Source organism: Prionailurus bengalensis, chromosome A2 (assembly GCF_016509475.1).
Source record: "Prionailurus bengalensis isolate Pbe53 chromosome A2, Fcat_Pben_1.1_paternal_pri, whole genome shotgun sequence".
Taxonomy (NCBI): Eukaryota; Metazoa; Chordata; class Mammalia; order Carnivora; family Felidae; genus Prionailurus; species Prionailurus bengalensis.
The window spans coordinates 140413970-140431254 of record NC_057348.1 but is presented as its reverse complement, the minus strand read 5'-3'; the positions used below and the strand labels follow the sequence as shown (position 1 = coordinate 140431254).

Genomic DNA, 17285 nt, shown 5'->3' with positions numbered 1-17285 from the left:
GAGAGGGGGTGAAAGCATGGGCTGTTTTAAGCAGCAGACGTCAGCTAGACATTTGAACACAAAGAATGTCACATCGGTGGTGGACGGAGGTCTCAGAACCAGCGGGGATTATTAACATACTGGCCAGGGACATATTTAGCTGAGCCTGATAGCTCATGAGGACAGGCAGGGAGTGTTGCAGATAGGGAGTAACACAGTCCTCACTTTGTATTCAGACAACAGGAGAATGAAATTTATTTTGACAATGACTTGCTCCCACCACCATGGCCATGAAAAGATTCTTTGATTACAATCTCAGAGGTTGAGAAATGACTACACATCACTCTATAAGTAGTTATTCAGGTTCTTCTAAAATCATATTGTGGGTGGCGTTGATGGTAACAGAAGGCTATAATAATATAGAGGCTTAAACTTTCATTGTGTTTTTGCAGTTTACAAGCCACTAAGCATAACAAGTCCCGTGAGAAGATTACCCTCCTTTACAGATTTTGGCAACTGAGGCTCTGAGAGATTAAGTGAAAACTTGGAAGCTAGAAGTACAGAAGTGGCTTTCTCTACTGCACAAAATGGCTTCTTTCTCTTCAACCAGAAGTATTAGTACATAACTAGATCTGCAAATAAAACTCCAAAAAGACAAATAACAATGCTGGGTATAGTTTGTTAGTGCTAAGCACTTTATATATTTTTATCTCATTTAACCCCACAGTCCTGTCAGGTGTGTTTTGTCATCCATATTTTACCAGTACAGCCACAGAGAGGTTAAGTAACTAGCCCACAGCCACAGAGCTAAAAAAGTGGTGAAACTAGAATTTGAACCCAGATTCGTGTGTGGGCTGAAAGCTGAAGGGATGCTAACATGAAATTATATCTATATATTTGTCCATATTCTTATGAGTGTGAAAAAAATATATACATACTTTATAGGAGTTCATCAATATATCATTTTAGCATACATATATATAAAGAGCTGTTAAAATGTGTATGCATAGAAATATACACTTATTAATACATGCATAATATGCCATACTTTGTTTATTGCGTTCTGCAATTGGTGAGTATTTGGGTTACTTCCAGGTTTAGGCTGTTGTAAATAATGCTGTGAACATGTATGTGCAAGTCTTTGTGCGGTCATATGTTTTAATTTTTCTTGGGTATATAGTAGCAGTAGAATTGCTGACTTATATGGCATATTTACATTTAACTTTTCAAGAAAATGCAGAGTTATTTTCCAAAATGGCTGCCTCCAGTTACGTTCCCATCAGCCATGATGTGAGTTCCAGTCTCTCTACCTCCTAATTCGTTCCTGCCCATCTTTCTGATTATAGCCATTTCAGTGGGTATTAAGTAGGTCTCACTGAAGTTTTAATTTTCATTCTTCTTATTGCTAGTAATGTTGAGCATCATTACATGCGTTTATTTTTACCTCGATAAAGTATTTTTTGGGACAAATCTTACAGTCATTCTAAGTTGGGTCGCCTTGTTACTATTGGTCTGTAAGAGTTCTATAACATATTCAGGACTTCAGCAAGTGTATGGTTTGCAGATATTTTCTTCCACACTGGTGTCTTTTGAAGAGTCTACTGCTTGAATTCTTGGTGTTATCTAAGAAATGGTTCCTAACCCCAGATCAGAGATTCTCATTCTTATGTTTTCTTTCTGAGTGTTCTATAGTTTTAGGTGTTTATATTTAGGGCTGTTACTCATTTCAATTTATATTTGCATATGTATAAGGTGAGGGTCTAAATTCATCTTTTTGCATACAGATATCTGATTGGCTTAGCAACTTTTTTGGAAAAGACTATACTTTCCCCTATTGAATTGCATTGGTGCCTTTGTGGAAAATTTATTGGCCATAAATGTAAGGATTAGTTTCTTGGAGAGTCAGTTCTGTTCTATGGATCTATATGTCTATTTTTATGAGATACCACCTTGTCTTAATTGCTATGGACTTGTAGTGCCCGTTGTAAGTTCTCCAACTTTTTTTTTTTTTTTTGCAAGAATGTTTTGGCTAATATGATCTTAACTCACTCATGATGGTATTCTGCCTCCAAAAATAACTATGACTCTTCAATGATACTGATGAGAGCGATGATTATGAAATTAGAAATGGTGAGTTCGTTGGTTTTTTATGGGCTGTAGCATATACCTTTTGTGTAGCCTCACTGGTCACACACTTTTTTTTTTTTTTTTAATTTTTTTTTTTCAACGTTTATTTATTTTTGGGACAGAGAGAGACAGAGCATGAATGGGGGAGGGGCAGAGAGAGAGGGAGACACAGAATCGGAAACAGGCTCCAGGCTCTGAGCCATCAGCCCAGAGCCTGACGCGGGGCTCGAACTCCCGGACCGCGAGATCGTGACCTGGCTGAAGTCGGACGCTTAACCGACTGCGCCACCCAGGCGCCCCCACACTTTTTTTTTTATGTGAAAATGGGTTTGATTTTTGGGAATGACATCAAATCACAATAGCCAGATTTGGTGAATTAGATGAGAGTTATTCAGCTGTATAACACGTTAGGTAAAATAATGACTATAGCTGTATAAAAACCTAGGTGTTTTTTGAAAGCAAAGAGATGAGAAGAAAATACAAGGGGTATGTAATTATGTACAAAAAAAAATAGTGGAATTGTGTTTTTCCTCTTTCTCCTGTCCACCCCCCTCCCTTGTTTAATTTTTCTGTAACATTTTAATATTATTTTTATTTGACAGTTGATTAAACACACACTTTATGCAAGATTCCTATTTAGGTGCTGGGGTTAGAGGAGTGAAGAAAACCAACAAAATCCCTTCCTTTGTGGAGTTTACATTCTTTAGTTGGAGGAAACAGACATAATATAAATAAACAAATAAATACAAACCATATCCTGCAGCTCTATGGAGAGAAATAGAACAGGGTAACAGGGAAGAGAGAAGGTTGTGGGGATAATATTGCATGCAGGTAAGACCTCTATAATAAGGTGACATTTGAGCACACACCTGGAGAAGTAAAGGCTTGATGCATGCAGATTTTAATATATATTTTATGTGACTATAAAATAATTACTGAGATATTCTTGGAATCAGATTCTAGGCTTTCAAAGGGACTTTGAAATACATAAGTACTCTATCACTGCCTAAGTGGTCACCTAGAGTTTGCTTGAACACTTTCAGTGATAATGTATAATTGTACATTAGCAAAAATTCATTTCATTGTTGGATGGCTCAAATCATTAAAAACAATGGTTTTCTATTGTGTTGTAACTGGTCTCTTGAAAAAAATCACCCCATATATTTTCGTTTTCTCACTGGAACAATCCAGAATAAATTTAGTCTCATGTGAGTTTCTTCTCCCAAATCTTGGATGGCTGATGAATGACTTTGGAAATGAATCTGGAAGAGTGTTGCTCTATGACAGCATCACTGGAAAAAAAATTAGGGCGTCTTAAGGACAATACCTTAAGAACAATGGTCCTTAGATATCTTTGTGTATATGCTACTAATCACTCTGATTGCTGTAATAATCACAGCTCACAGATGATCTTAGTTCACTGGATCCCCCTCTGGGTAATCTCCACAAACTTTAAATTCATTGGATGAAATTCTGTTGAGCAATTAAACATGGCCACCTCACCCTGGCCAGACTTAACAGTATGATGAATAGTTTAGATTGCTTTGCAACCCTGTCAACCTTGAGGGAAAAAAAAACCCACAAAACTTTCTCTTTGAGGAAAAAGATCAAATCAAATGTGTTCCAGGCATCAACATTTTCTATTTCAGGGTTTTTGCTTGATTACATTGTGTTTTTGAATAGAATTGCTTTTAGAGTCAATAATACTACAAGCCTTTTGACAATTAGCATCTTTTGTTAAAAAAATATCTATCACGGGGAGAATTATTTCCATGGTTCTCAATTCATAATTGCATACACACGATTTTGCATTATATTGGCAATTTCCTTTTTAGTGAAAACAGAGTTTCCTTTTTCATTCTTTTTTCTCTTTTGGTTTCCCCCTGAAAATACTATCATTTGTTTGTTTATTCAACACACATTTACCCAAGTGCCTGCTGGGTGGACAGGTACTGTGTTGGAAGCTAGGATTACGAACAGAAAAATAGAAATTGAGCTAGTCCCTGCCCTCAGGAGCTCACACTCCTGGGAGAGAGGCAGACAGCTGACAGTAACACAGCACAGGGACAGCTCATCCATGGTGCCAGCAAAAGGACAGAAGTGGGGTACAGATGAAGAAGCAGTGCGGCCACGTGGGTGGAGTTGGAGAAGGCACAGAAGCTGATAAAGAGCTTTCCAGGCAGAGATAGCAGCCTCTGAGCAAATACATGGGAGTATGAAAGCAAAAATAAAAACAAAAACTCATGCATTATTCCATAAAGGGATGGAGAGGAGGTAGAGATGGGTAGAAACAGACCCTGGCTCAACTACTATTTCCAATACAATGCCTTGGTATATTGCCGCCCAGCCTCAATTCTTTTTTTTTTTTTCAGCAGCCATCACCATCATGGTAGACGCATATAGATGTTGAATACTTTCTATTTGAAAGGCCGTGTCAAGGAATTTGGACTTTATTATCGTCTACTGTTAAATGGAAGTCTTCAACAGTATCCCATAGCTATAGTTTGCCCTTTTATTATTTTCTTTAATGTTTATTTATTTTTGAGAGAGAGAGACAGACAGACAGACAGAGCCCAAGAGGGTAGGGGCAGAGAGAGGGGAAGACACTGAATCTGAAGCAGGCTCTCGGCTCTGAGCTGTTAGCACAGAACCTGAAGAGGGGCTCGAACTCAGAAACCGTGAGATCATGGCCTGATCCGAAGTCAAACGCTTAACCTACTGAGCCATCTGGGAGCCCCTGTATGAATCTATTTAATAAAATAGATTCCCCTAGTCCTCTGCTTCATTCTACAATAGGCCTTTGTCAGCCACAGATTTAATATGAGTAGTTTCAGTGCTGTGAAAGGACCCCAATGACATGTTATTTTACTGAGCTAAAATTTGTAACTTCAAGGTCAAGAATGTTTCATGAAACTTCCTAGAAAATCTGTATCCAGGTGTCTCACTGGCACCTAAAACGCAACCTGCCCCAAACCAGCATCCTGATTTCCCTTTTCCTGCCTCTCCTCCCCCACACCCAGCCTTCCACATTTCCGAAAGTGGCTTCCTCGTCCATCCCGTTGCTGGAGCCTGAGTGTTACCTTTGGCTCCCTCTCACCAGCACGGTCATATTCCATCACAAGGCCTGGACTCCTGGATTTCAAACAGCTCTTGAATTCCTGCTTCATTTTTGACTATGCCCCCTTATCTCCATTTGAATCTAAGCTGCTGTCCTCGTTTTCTTGGAAGACTGACATTTTCCCCCTTTTCACAATATAGCCAGAGTAACTTTTTTTTGTTTTTTTTTCAAATCCTGTATATTTAACATGAGTGTGATATTAGTTTCAGGTGTGCAGTAGTGATTCAACACTTCTATATGTTACTCAGTGCTCATCAAGATAAGTGTACTCTTCACAGGGTAACTTCAAGAAATTTTTTTAAAAGTTTATTTATTTTTGAGAGAAAGAGCGAGCAGGGGAAGGGAGCAGAGGGAGAGGGAGACAGAGGATCTGAAGCGGGCTCCTCACTGAGAGTGGAGAGCCCAGTGCGGGGTTCTAACTCATGAACGGTGAGATCATGACCTGAGCTGAAGTCAGATGCCCAAGCCCAACCGACTGAGCCAGCCAGGCACCCTAACAGAGTAACTTTTTAAAAACACAAATCTCATTGGGTCATTCTCTGCTTAAAATCCTTGAATGTCTCTCATTATCCTTGAGACAGAATCTTTGACTTGCCTTCTAGCCCCCCCACCAGGATCAAGCCTTGTTGACCCCTCCATCTTTCAACTGGGGTCACTCCCTGCCACTCTCACACCCAAGCCACACTGGGCTCCTGAACTCACCACCCTTGCTCCGTCATTATCAAGCCGTTGTCCTCCCTCCTCCCTGTGCCTGGAATGCCTTTTTCTCTTCTACAGGCTCAGATCTTAAGTAACACTTAGGGAGGGGCTTCTCCCGATGCCCGATGCCCGAGGCCAGCTTAGTTCTCCCAGCTCCCACAAACTGCATTCCATGCAGCATCCCACCCGGGATGTCTTGTTTCAAGACATCTTTGCGATACAGGCGTTTTCTCCGAGGGCAGGGGCCGTGCCTGCCCCACTGACTGTCACCAAGGCTTAGCATAGTTATTAGGTGTTCAAGAAGTATGGCTAAAAACAAAACCAAACCAGATACATTGCATTGTAGGCAGGAGTGGATCCAAGTTTTATAGAGCCTGAAGATTATACAGTGCTGAGGCCCTCTTTAAGAATAACAATATGACATTACAAACACACAATTAGTTATGAAGGTGAGACTGCATTCAAAGCAATAATAGAATCATGACAAACTACGAGGTGTTAGGTGATTTGAGCTTCTTTTTTCTGAGCTCGCCTTAAGCGGGTTACCGAAACTGCTTACAGAGAAGAGCTGTGTATTTGTAACCCAGCTTCTCTACCCACCCCCCACACCATCGACACCCCACTACTCTAGTGAACCCCAACACTCACAGGGGCCCAGAAGCTTCTGAGCGTGGCCTCCAACTAATGAACAAGCCCAACTGCCCACTGAAGTGTTCCTGTCTCATGATGGCATTCTTGTTCATTTCGTGGAGACCTTGCTTATTGAAAGTGTCTTCAATTGGCTGATGAGGAAACAAATCATAGCGATAACGTGATTTGCAGAACTGGGAAACTGGAAATTCTCTTATTCTCACAAATGTCAATCGTCTTTCAATTGTTAACCAGTTGTTCCTCACTTTTACTCTCCTTCTATCCTTGCCTCTTTTTTTTTTTTTTGAAGGCTTATCTAATCTCTTTCAATGTAAAGGTGCAAGATCGCTTCCTGAGCTAAGTCTAACATATTTCCCACTTACACAGAAGGATTTGGATTTTCAACATTTCCTACGGATGGCTTGTCATCAGGCTGCAGAACTAATGTAATGACCCCTTAGGAAGTTAAGCTTCCGACTTCTCTGTGTGTCTGCTGGGAGCGTCTCAGATGGCTCCCGGGGGGGGGGGAATGTCAGGCAAAGGTCAGGCTCTGCACAGACAACAACCAAACAGGCCCCAGGGTCCAGATGAGAGCTGGCAATACCCTTATCAAGTCTTCGCTCTGAAGCCCGGTGGCCAAACAAATCTCCAAGCTATGCCAGCTTACGGTAGTGAGCATGAGTCAAATTTAAAATTATTAGAGCTATTTATAAAAATAATATCTTGTAATCGTATAACATTCGTAGTTTACAAACTGCTTTTGCATACTATGTGCCAGTCTTGCGTACGAATACGATCTCCGTTTAATAATTGTGAGCAGCTACCATTTACTGCGTGGAAGGCAACACTTGGTGAAATAGATACTATTACTTTCGTTTTACAAAGGATGATGGGTTCTGAGGTTCTGAGAGATTTAAAAAAATCTCCTCGAGTATACCCAGTTAGTAAGTGATCATTGTAGTTATGTATCAGAAGTCCAAGCTGCTTCTCATTTTGAGATTTACTCTGTCATTTCAAAATATACTGAAACGAAAGACAGATGGGTGAAAGAAATTTTTAATAGAGCATCTGATGCTTCGCCTTATGTAGAGTAGGTTCGATTTTCATTTGTTGAACTAATTCAAACATGTAAAAATGAGTTCTATGCAAGCAAATAGAAAGACACACTGATAATGTTAAAACAATAAAGACAAAAAAAAAAAAAAGATTTCCAGAAAAAACCTCCCAAGTGAGGAATGAATAGCTGAACTTCATCAGTCAGGTCTTTCGTTTTATACGGCAGATCATGAGTATGGAATTCTACTTGGGCAACAAGAACAGAGTTGATGTGTATTGTATGAAGTTCTAATAAAGGGAATTTGCTTGGGGTATCTGGAAGGGCTGACTCTTCCATTCATTTCAGCAGCTAGATATTTGTAACCTCGAGGGTTGATATTACCATTTTGGACAGATTTGCTCACTGTAGTATCGGGAAGAATAATGTGAAAGGTCAGCTCCCAATACGTGGATCTTTTCCTTGGGATGGCTCTCCACTCACGTGCATGACAGATGTCACTTTAGAAAACTCCAAGTCCTGCAGGGAAGTGGCAGAAAAAAATTGACCCCCTGCTATGAAAAGGGGCTAGAAAGGTAAATTCAGTGTGAAAGTAGAGGAATATAGAAACTCGGTGTACCCAATAATGGTACCCAATAATCTGGTTTCTGAGCTTTTTTTTTTTTTTTTTGCAATTTTCTCATGAAAATCAAAGGCACTGTCTTTTCACACAGACCCGCAGTTCCTCACTGACTTTTACTTCCATGATTAGTCTGTGTTCGTGAGATTCAGAGCCTTTTGAATGTTTGCCTTCTCTCATTTTCCCCAGGCACTCATTTCCAAATGCCACCCCCCCTCCTTGTTTTCCTTTTCACTGCACCCCCACCCCCATCCCCAGAGAATCGGAGCTAGTTTTCAAGGATGTTACAAAAGCCCCAACCCACTGGTAACCTGATTCTTTGCCAATTCATGCCCTTAATAGCACAGGAAATCTTCATTTTTTGAGCTCTCCAATCTGTACGTTTCTGTATGTTTTATAAATAGCAATAACAACAACAACAACAATAAGAAGAAGAAGTGGGAAAGCTATATTACAACCAGCATGAAAGTGTCAGACGTTGGCAGAAAGGCTACATTTGCCTGGGTTGAGAGCCAGTAAGACTGGTGAAGGCAGTGAACATGGCGCTGCCCTTGAATGCTGTGTCATCTGCTTCTAATGGTCTTATCAGCAGAGCAAAACTAATAAATCATGTGCCCCGAGCACAAGAACCAAGTGCTTTTCTCGGAGCCAGATGATTCCATTGTTTAGCTGAGCTACCTCAGAGAAGCTGTAAACATGGCATCACCTGTCAGTGAGAGGCAGGCACCTCCTGTTTTTTTAAAGCAATTTATTCAGATTAATTTATATACCATAAAATTCACTCACTGTCAGTGTGAAGCTCAGTGATTATTTTCAGTACATTCACCAAATTGTAAAGTTAGAACATTTCCGGTGCCCCACAGAGATCCCACTCAGTCAACTTTTGTTCCCACACCCAACCCCAGGCAACCACTGATCTGTTTTCTGTCTCAATATATTTGTTTTGTATATTTGACATTTTATATACATGAACTCATACAATAGTATTCTTTTGTGTCTGATTTCTTTCACCTAATGTGATGCTTTTCAGGTTCATCCATGTTGTAGCGTGTTGCTAAATAGTAAACCATGCTGTGTTTATTCGTCCACCAGTTTATGGACATTCAGATTGTTTCCGCTTTTTGGCTATTATGAACAATGCCCTCCTAATCTGAACTAAAAATGATGGGGTGGTGAGAGTTTGGGATTTGTAGTCGGGAGTTTCCCGTTGAGTCCTAGCTCTGGTATTGACTACCTCAGTTAACTGTAAGATTGCTTTCCCTATCTATAGAGTGCCGATAATTAACACATTCCCTGACCTGCTCCTCAAAACAGTTGTAAAAATCAAGTAAGATGATGTACGTGGAATGCTTTGTGAACTCTAAAACATGGGCCAAATAAAAGGCATTGTTATTGATGTTGCCTTTCTAGAATGTATTAAAATAAATTAGGTGTTTCTCAAGATTCTTTCTACCTTCATACAACAAATGATTAAACTTTCGATCAATAGGAAATATTTACCGGTTTCCTTCTACAGACTTGGGGTTCTCACCACCGTTTCCTTATTGAAGACTGTTATTTAGTAAGGTTTTAGTGTCATTCCACTTCTTTTAAATTTACTGGCACTCTAAACCTTACTTTTGATTGTCAAGTAAAAGATTTTGTTTCCTGTTGAAGAGAGGGTCTTCAGGTATCCTAGAATTACTGTAGGAAGTAAGACTCAGTAAAGTTGAAGTTCAGATTTAATCAGGGAATCCTCCAATGCACAAATTCAATTTAGCCTCTTGGGCACCTCGGGTGACTGTGAAGGGCAGAACCCTGATGGAGGGTCTGGGTGCAGAGCTGAGCCAGGTTGAGGGGCTTCCAATGAGCCAAACCTAAGAAAATGTTACCATCCTCCAGTCAAAGGTGATTAAACTTGTCGCTTCACTGAAACAACACTAAACCAATTGGGGTAACTAGACCATCAGGGGAATTCAGACATTCAGGAATATATGGAATGTTGACCGCTGAATGTCATGTCTAGGTATTTGACTTCTATAAGGCATAAAAAAAATTACTTTCCTTGAGAAGGCAGTATGGACTGTGCCTCAAACAGAAAGAACCAGATACTGGTGTCTCACACCCACTCAATCCCAAGGTAAGTACCACATTTAGCACCCTCCACACCTTCTACCTTATTCAACACTATGGGCTGCTTCCAAGAAGTTTTGTCTCCAATCCTTTGGGAGATCTGGGATGGAAGACCTCCAAGGCCGGAGAAACGGCTGTTCCCAGTTTACTGGAATCTCAAGCACAGAATGTGAGTACCCGTCAAGTGCCTCTGGTGGAATCACTGGCCAATCTGATATTAGAACTCAGGCGCTCCCAGTATCCAGATTCAAATTACTAGACTGTCCCCTTCCAAAAACAGCAAATCCCCAGACATCTCTAGCACTCCCTGAGGTTGCAAAACACAGGCCACTGAGGTCAAATAAGTACTCTTTCTACACATCTTCTCCCCCGAGGAGTCTTTCTTTCCCAACAATTGATGATCAGGGATTTACGAGTAAAAAGCGGAGGAGGGGTTCTGCGTGCTTGGGCCAATCCTCTGGTGTTTTCATTCTGTGAATTTTCTCAAAGTATTTATAGATGGTAGTGAGATGCCATACACATCTCTAACCTTATTTTTCATATTTTCACGCGTAAGCATGACGAACTGCAGTCATATCATGAGACCAAGGTTCCTGGCTTTTGCAGCATTGGCTCTGGCTCTCCCACTATGTAGTGATAATGCTGACAGCTCGAGTTGCACATGCTCTTACTCTAGGTTAGGTGTAGTGTTTATATACTTATCTCATGGCTTGTTCAAAATCAAGCAGCTAATAATTGGTGGAGCCTGGTTCAAAATGAGGTTTGTGGGATTACAAAGTATATACTCTTAACTCCTGCACATATGGCACTGTTAAAATCCCACACTACGACATATGTATGTATGTATCTATGTGTGTTTATCATATGCGTATATGTCATATATATGTACTGTTTGTATGTAAGTATAGATATATGCATGCAGTGTTTCATTTTGACCCACAAAAAACTTGAAGCAGCTTAGAGTTTTTACATGTCCTTAGTAATTTCTGATTTGGAAGGTGACTATATGCATGAGAGTAATGTGACTTGAAACCAAAATGTGGATCGGAATGTGGGGCAAGAGGTCAATGACGAGGCTAAAGAGTGTTCTCTGTGTCATAAAAGACCCCATTTTTTTTGTTTTGTAGTCTCCATGCTGTCTGACCTACAGATACGGATTTTTTGAAAGCCTGCATCAAAGGGAGAGTTACCTATGAATATCTGCTGTACAACATGAATGCAATCCTTCTCACGTCTTTTACGCGGTCATCCTATTGCCTAGAAACATGTCCTGTGACCAGCGAAAATGACTGAACCACATTCTTCAGCAAGCACTTGGTTTCCATGTGCTCATACAATTATTTTAAGTCAGAAATGGAAATACTCTTTAAGGATTGCCTACTGAGAAACTAAAGAAAACACACTCAAATGAGAGATCAGGGCTGCTCCTTTCCCTCCAGGCTCCCTGTAGAATACAAAACAAAATCCACAGTGACCAAAACAACCATGTACATCTTGGCAGCATGGGGCGATGTCATCAAGACTCTATCATGTCAATTCCACAGTGGTTCAACAGGCACCACTGTAGAATGTTTGGCTTCTCTTAAGCCTCAGCAGGGAGAAGCAGCTGTTGCCCTCTTCCAGATAAAGTGACATATCCTAGGAGAAACAGAGTCCTAATTAGATAGAAATTAGTTCCCCTTACCATCCAGGCCACTCAAAAACAAAAGCACAGCTAGGCAACTTCAAAACATAAGAAAAAAAAATTTGGATACAGCAATTGTGTCAGTTTCATAGAATACATCTTTCTCCTGCTGTACAGGTACCAAAAGAACCACTTGCAAAACCTATAATATATGCCATCTTTACATTCAAATATTTTGTGAATATGTTACATAAAATACACTAAAGAAAATGTCACAGCTTTCTTGTACTAGAGTTTATTTAATATCCGAAGTATTTTGAATGTATTTACACAAGAATACATTAAAGAAATGTCAGTGCTTTAGTTTACTGAATATCTGAAATATAAAGCAGGCTTACATCCCCAGTATTAGTTTTTTATTGATTAAGAGCAATGCTTGCAAGTAACAATGCATTTAGCCACAACTAGGAGAAAAATAGAGGGAATCATGCAATACTATACACAAAAGATTATTGTTTGAATTAAATACATAAATAAATTACATTTTAATTTATATAAAATATATCCCCTGGGGAATACAGGAGGTTAAAACTATAGCTCTAGTCGCACAGGATTTTTTTTCAGGCTTATTTCTCTTTGAAAGATAACTAAAGCTAAATACAACTTGAAAAATTCACAAACCAATCAGGTGTTACTATTGAAAGAATATAGTAACTCCAAAGACAAACATAAATATAAGAAAAACATATTATTAAAATCTAAGAAAAACAAATCTCGATAATTACATGATTACGGTTACATAACCAATTCAGAGACTCAAAACTATCATTTTACCATGATAGTGATGAGGTCATGGATTATTTTTGTCTGGGTCTTATACTAAAACCTACTCATTCAATATATTCAACGAATAATTATCAAACGTTCTCTGTGCTGTAGGGAATGTGTTTGGCTCTAAGAAAACGTTGGAAAACAAAACAGACATAGACCCTCCTCTCATAGAGCTTCCAGTCTAGTGGGGCAGACAGATGTGAACAGAGGCACCTCTAATACAGCCTGAAAAGTGCTGTGCTGTGGCCCTCCATCCTACAGGAAGGATCGTCTAAGCTGAGACCTTAGGACAAGGGGTGAGAGGGGAAGAAGGAAATGAAAAGAGATTCTAGGCACAGAGAGAGAAAAAAGCAAAGACGCCAAGGCATAAGAGAGCATAGTCCATTTCTACAACAGTGGTTCCCAGACAAAGGACCTTAGGTATTTGTTGGGCCACAGTGAACTTTCACCCATCAACAAGGAAATGAAGGCAGTGTGTTAAATCTTTTAAAAGCTAAAGTCATCCAATTTTAATAGTTGTGTTTAAGGCCGACTGATTTCCTGGCGTTAAAATGGCTCCTCTTTTATAAACTGACAGTGATCGTAGATGATACATTTTTTAAAAATAGAGGACCCTATTTTTTTAATTAGCAAAATTAAAACTGCAGGTATGTAAAATCTAAAAATCTGGGAATCACTGTTCAAACAATAAACTTTTAAAAGGTGTTTAATATGGGGTAAGGGAGAAGTCAAGAGATAAGACTGAGGAGGAAGGCAGGGATTTCAAACAGGAAGGGCCAGGAAGTCCTGGAACTCTAGACTTTATCCTAAAAGCAATGGGAATGATTTTAAGCAGGAGAGTGAAACTCTATTTAGATTTGTAATAGATTGTTCTGGGATGTTGTGTGTAGAATGTCTGTTGGACGGAACAAGACAGCAGGAAGGCAAGGCCATTTAGATAGCACTATAGTATCCCACGAAAAAAGGAGAGAATAGCTAGAATTAGGGCCAAATCAGTAAGACTGAGTAGAAGAAGATGTCTTCAAAGGACTAACTTACCAGGAATTGGTGACTTGTTATATTGGGTAAGAAAAATGGGATGGTCAAGGCTGATGTCCAGGTTTTTCCTAAGTAAACTGAGCTGATGATAATTGGTCTTTACTGAGCTAGAGGATGTAGGAAAAGAGCCCTTTTGTGGAGGAATTGAGGTGCCTCTGTCTTTAAAATTCCATTAGAATACTTGTTTACAGAGCATGAGAGAAAGAGTTGAACCTCAAATATAAATTTTCTAAGTTAATAGCATATAGTTAGTTATTAAAACTCTAGATGTGGATGACATTTCTCCCAGAAAACACAGCATAAGACCAAAACAGGGCTTAGGACATACTAACGGGTTGTCAGCAGATAAACAACACAGAAAGAAGCCAGAGACAAAGTGGCCGGCCAGGGAGGTGGGAGGAGAGCCAAGAGAGCAAGGTGTCTGGAAAGCTAAGAGAAAACCATTTTACGGAGAGAGCTGACGGCAGTGCCAGATGCTGCGGGAATCCGTTGAAAGGACTGAAGAATGCCCTTTGAAATGAGCAACAAGGCAGTTGTTAAAGACCTTGCGAAAGGCGGTGGAGGGAGCCCAAGCCAGATTATAGAGTGTGCATCTGCAGGCAGGAAGGAGCTCTTTTATGCAGTATGGGTATAAAAGAAAGGAAAGAGCCAGCAACTGGCTGGAGATGTGGGTTTGCGAAAGTGGTTGTTTGTTTGTTTTATAAACACAGGAGAGACGTATATGGTAGGAGACACTTGATAGGGAGAAGTTGAAGACTTGTTGGAAGTGAAGATAATTAATAGAAATTCACATACAAAATACTGACCAGCTTAAAAAAAATCACAATGTAAAAGGTTTCTAAAGATGTAAAATACCGTGTCCCCATAAGAACACATGATCATTATAAAATTGTTAATGGATTTAAATACATTTAAGAATATAAAATGATTCCAAGAAATTCTGAAGGAATCCCATTTTAAAATACTTTTAAAATCACATTTGAAAATATTATTTTTTAAATTATGGCAATTTTAGCTCTTGTCCATAGAGATCATACTCTTTAAATAATATATATCTTCGAATGGTTGGTGGTAGAGGGAGCTTCTCCATTGAGGCTGGCTGGCAGAGTCGTTGGAGACCCATAAGTCTTCGAATTTTTAACCGACACAAATGCTTTAACGAGCAAGGATTCTCTAAAATGATGGGGAAAAAACAAGCAAAAAATAAAAACAGTATCATGGATTGACTTGTAAGTTACATTCTGGTTTAGAATAACATTAATAGTGTCATTCTAAAAGTCAGATATGTATACATTTAGCAGCTGGCGATTTTAAAAGAAATTCAAAGTGTAATTAAGCATCCCAGACCACTGCTCCAGAATACAGTCTCCATGAAGACACTTAGCTTGTTTCAGTGTCAGGAAGACAGTCTGGCTCATAGTGGATGTTGAGCCAGGACATGTTAAATGAATGAATGGAATTGGCTTAAGAAAGCAAATGCTGCACCTGAGTGGTTCAGTCGGGTAAGCGTCCAACTCTTGATTTCGGCTCAGGTCATGACCTCACTGTCGTGAGATCGAGCTCATGATGAAATGATTCCATGTATATATAATTCAATCTCAGGTTTGTTTCAGTTTCTGATACTTAAACACTTTGTGTTTTTTTTTTTTAATCTAACATCACTTAAATATCTGATATTAGTCTTTATTTTCAACTCTTTATCTATATTACGACACTGATACATTATCCCAGCAGTATGAGCTAATGAAAGGGCAGTGGAGTACATGGTTTTAGTTGTGGGCTTTGGACGGTTGACATAGATTTAAATCCTGGCTCTGCCACTTGGTATCTGTGTGACTTTGAACTTGACCTCTGTGATCTCAGTATTCTCACCTGTGAAATGTGGATAACAATGGGACCTACCTCATAGTGTTGTTTGAAGATCAAATTAATTTATGTAGAGTATTAGAAAACTGCTTGGTACTTTGTAACCATTCATAATGTGAACTATCACTCAGTTCAGGAATAAAAGACATCATATTTCTATTACCTTTGTGATTACCTTCTCAAAAAATTAAAACAGTGTTTTTCAAAAACTATGAAGTCATAATTATTATTACCCAAATAGGCAAAATAAGTCCATTTAAAAAAATAATAAATTGCATTTTATTTTCTTCTTTAACAAAGACACCGCCTCACATATGTCTGGAGGAATCCTGACATCCAGTGGTTAACCACGCTCACAGCATTCAACTGACTTCCACTCCAGCTACATTAATGTATGACTGAAACAACAAAACACCACCTTGGTCTTCTTCCTCCTTAGATTTCCTTTCTAAAGTCAGCAGAACTGTTATTCTTTTGTAATAAAAACACATGGACAATTAATTAGCAGTTAGAAGCGAACTCTGTTCTGCCTATGACAGGAAACACAGCAGTGTTGGAGAGACTGGTTTGAGGGAAGACAGACAAGGGTTCAAATCTTTGCTTTGTTTTCCAGGTCTTTCACCTTGGGTAATTAAGGTATTTAAGACTTTGGGTTTTTTTTTTCCTTGCAGTCTCCAAAATGTTTTAACCTCTTTATTGTAAAAATAAAATATAAGTAACTACACACATGTAGAGCTTTATGAGTCATTATCAGTGATTATGAGATGAATATGTTTAATCACCCCCCAGGTCGTGAATAGAATTTCCCCAGCTGCCCCATAATTTCCTCCATAACCCATTGCAATCTTCATTCATTCCTCCCCTATAAGTTACCACTATTCTGACTTTTGTGGTAATCACTTCCTTTATTTTTTATTTATTTTTTAAAGTAACCTCTGCACCCAACATGGGGCTCGAACTTACAACCCCGAGATCAAGAGTCGCACACTCCACCGACTGAGCCAGCCAGGTGCCCCCGTAATCACTTCCTTTAGAGCTTCATCATCGAAGTGTGCCATCCCTGTGCTATTGTATTGGCAATATTTTTTAAAAATTTGATATGACCTTTAAATCTCTTTTAATCCAATTTCTTCTTTCCATCCCCTTCTCTTCCCTTGAATTAATCTTTTAAGAACCAAAAAGCCCAGCAGTTTCCCACAGCCTAAATTTTGCTGATTGCATTTTCATGGTGCAGCTCCGTGCTTCACCTCCATTTCTGGTTCTGGCAAATTGATAGCTGGATGCAGAGACTTGAGCAGACTCAGGTTTGATCTCTTGGGAAAAACTATAGCTGGTGTTGTGTTCTTTCATCAAGGGCCACATAATGAGATAATAGGAACAGCTGATGCTCAGTGACCACATCCATTAGCTGACTGGGGGTTGCAAAATGGTGACATCTAGTTTTATCATTTCTTTTTCATTTATTATTTGGAATACTTTTATAAAGAGATGCTTTTTCTCCTCTACTTTTTGGTTACCAGTGACACAAATCACATAGGTAAGACAAAATAAATGCTTAGATCTTTTCCTTTATAAGCTTTCAAGATAA

At 39.3% G+C, this 17285-nt stretch overlaps 1 protein-coding gene across 3 annotated transcripts in view; it reads right to left on the bottom strand.

The window, feature by feature from the left end:
• Positions 1-12241: 12241 nt before the first annotated feature.
• Positions 12242-17285, bottom strand: part of ASB15 (ankyrin repeat and SOCS box containing 15) — a 57954-nt gene continuing 52910 nt past the window's right edge. For 2 of the 3 annotated variants that reach the window (XM_043589386.1, XM_043589385.1), the window contains one exon: positions 12242-15004. In XM_043589386.1, the coding sequence (XP_043445321.1) occupies positions 14832-15004 (173 nt within the window). In that variant the 3' untranslated portion in view covers positions 12242-14831. The remainder of the gene's footprint in view (positions 15005-17285) is intronic. The other variant, XM_043589387.1, reaches the window with a different exon arrangement.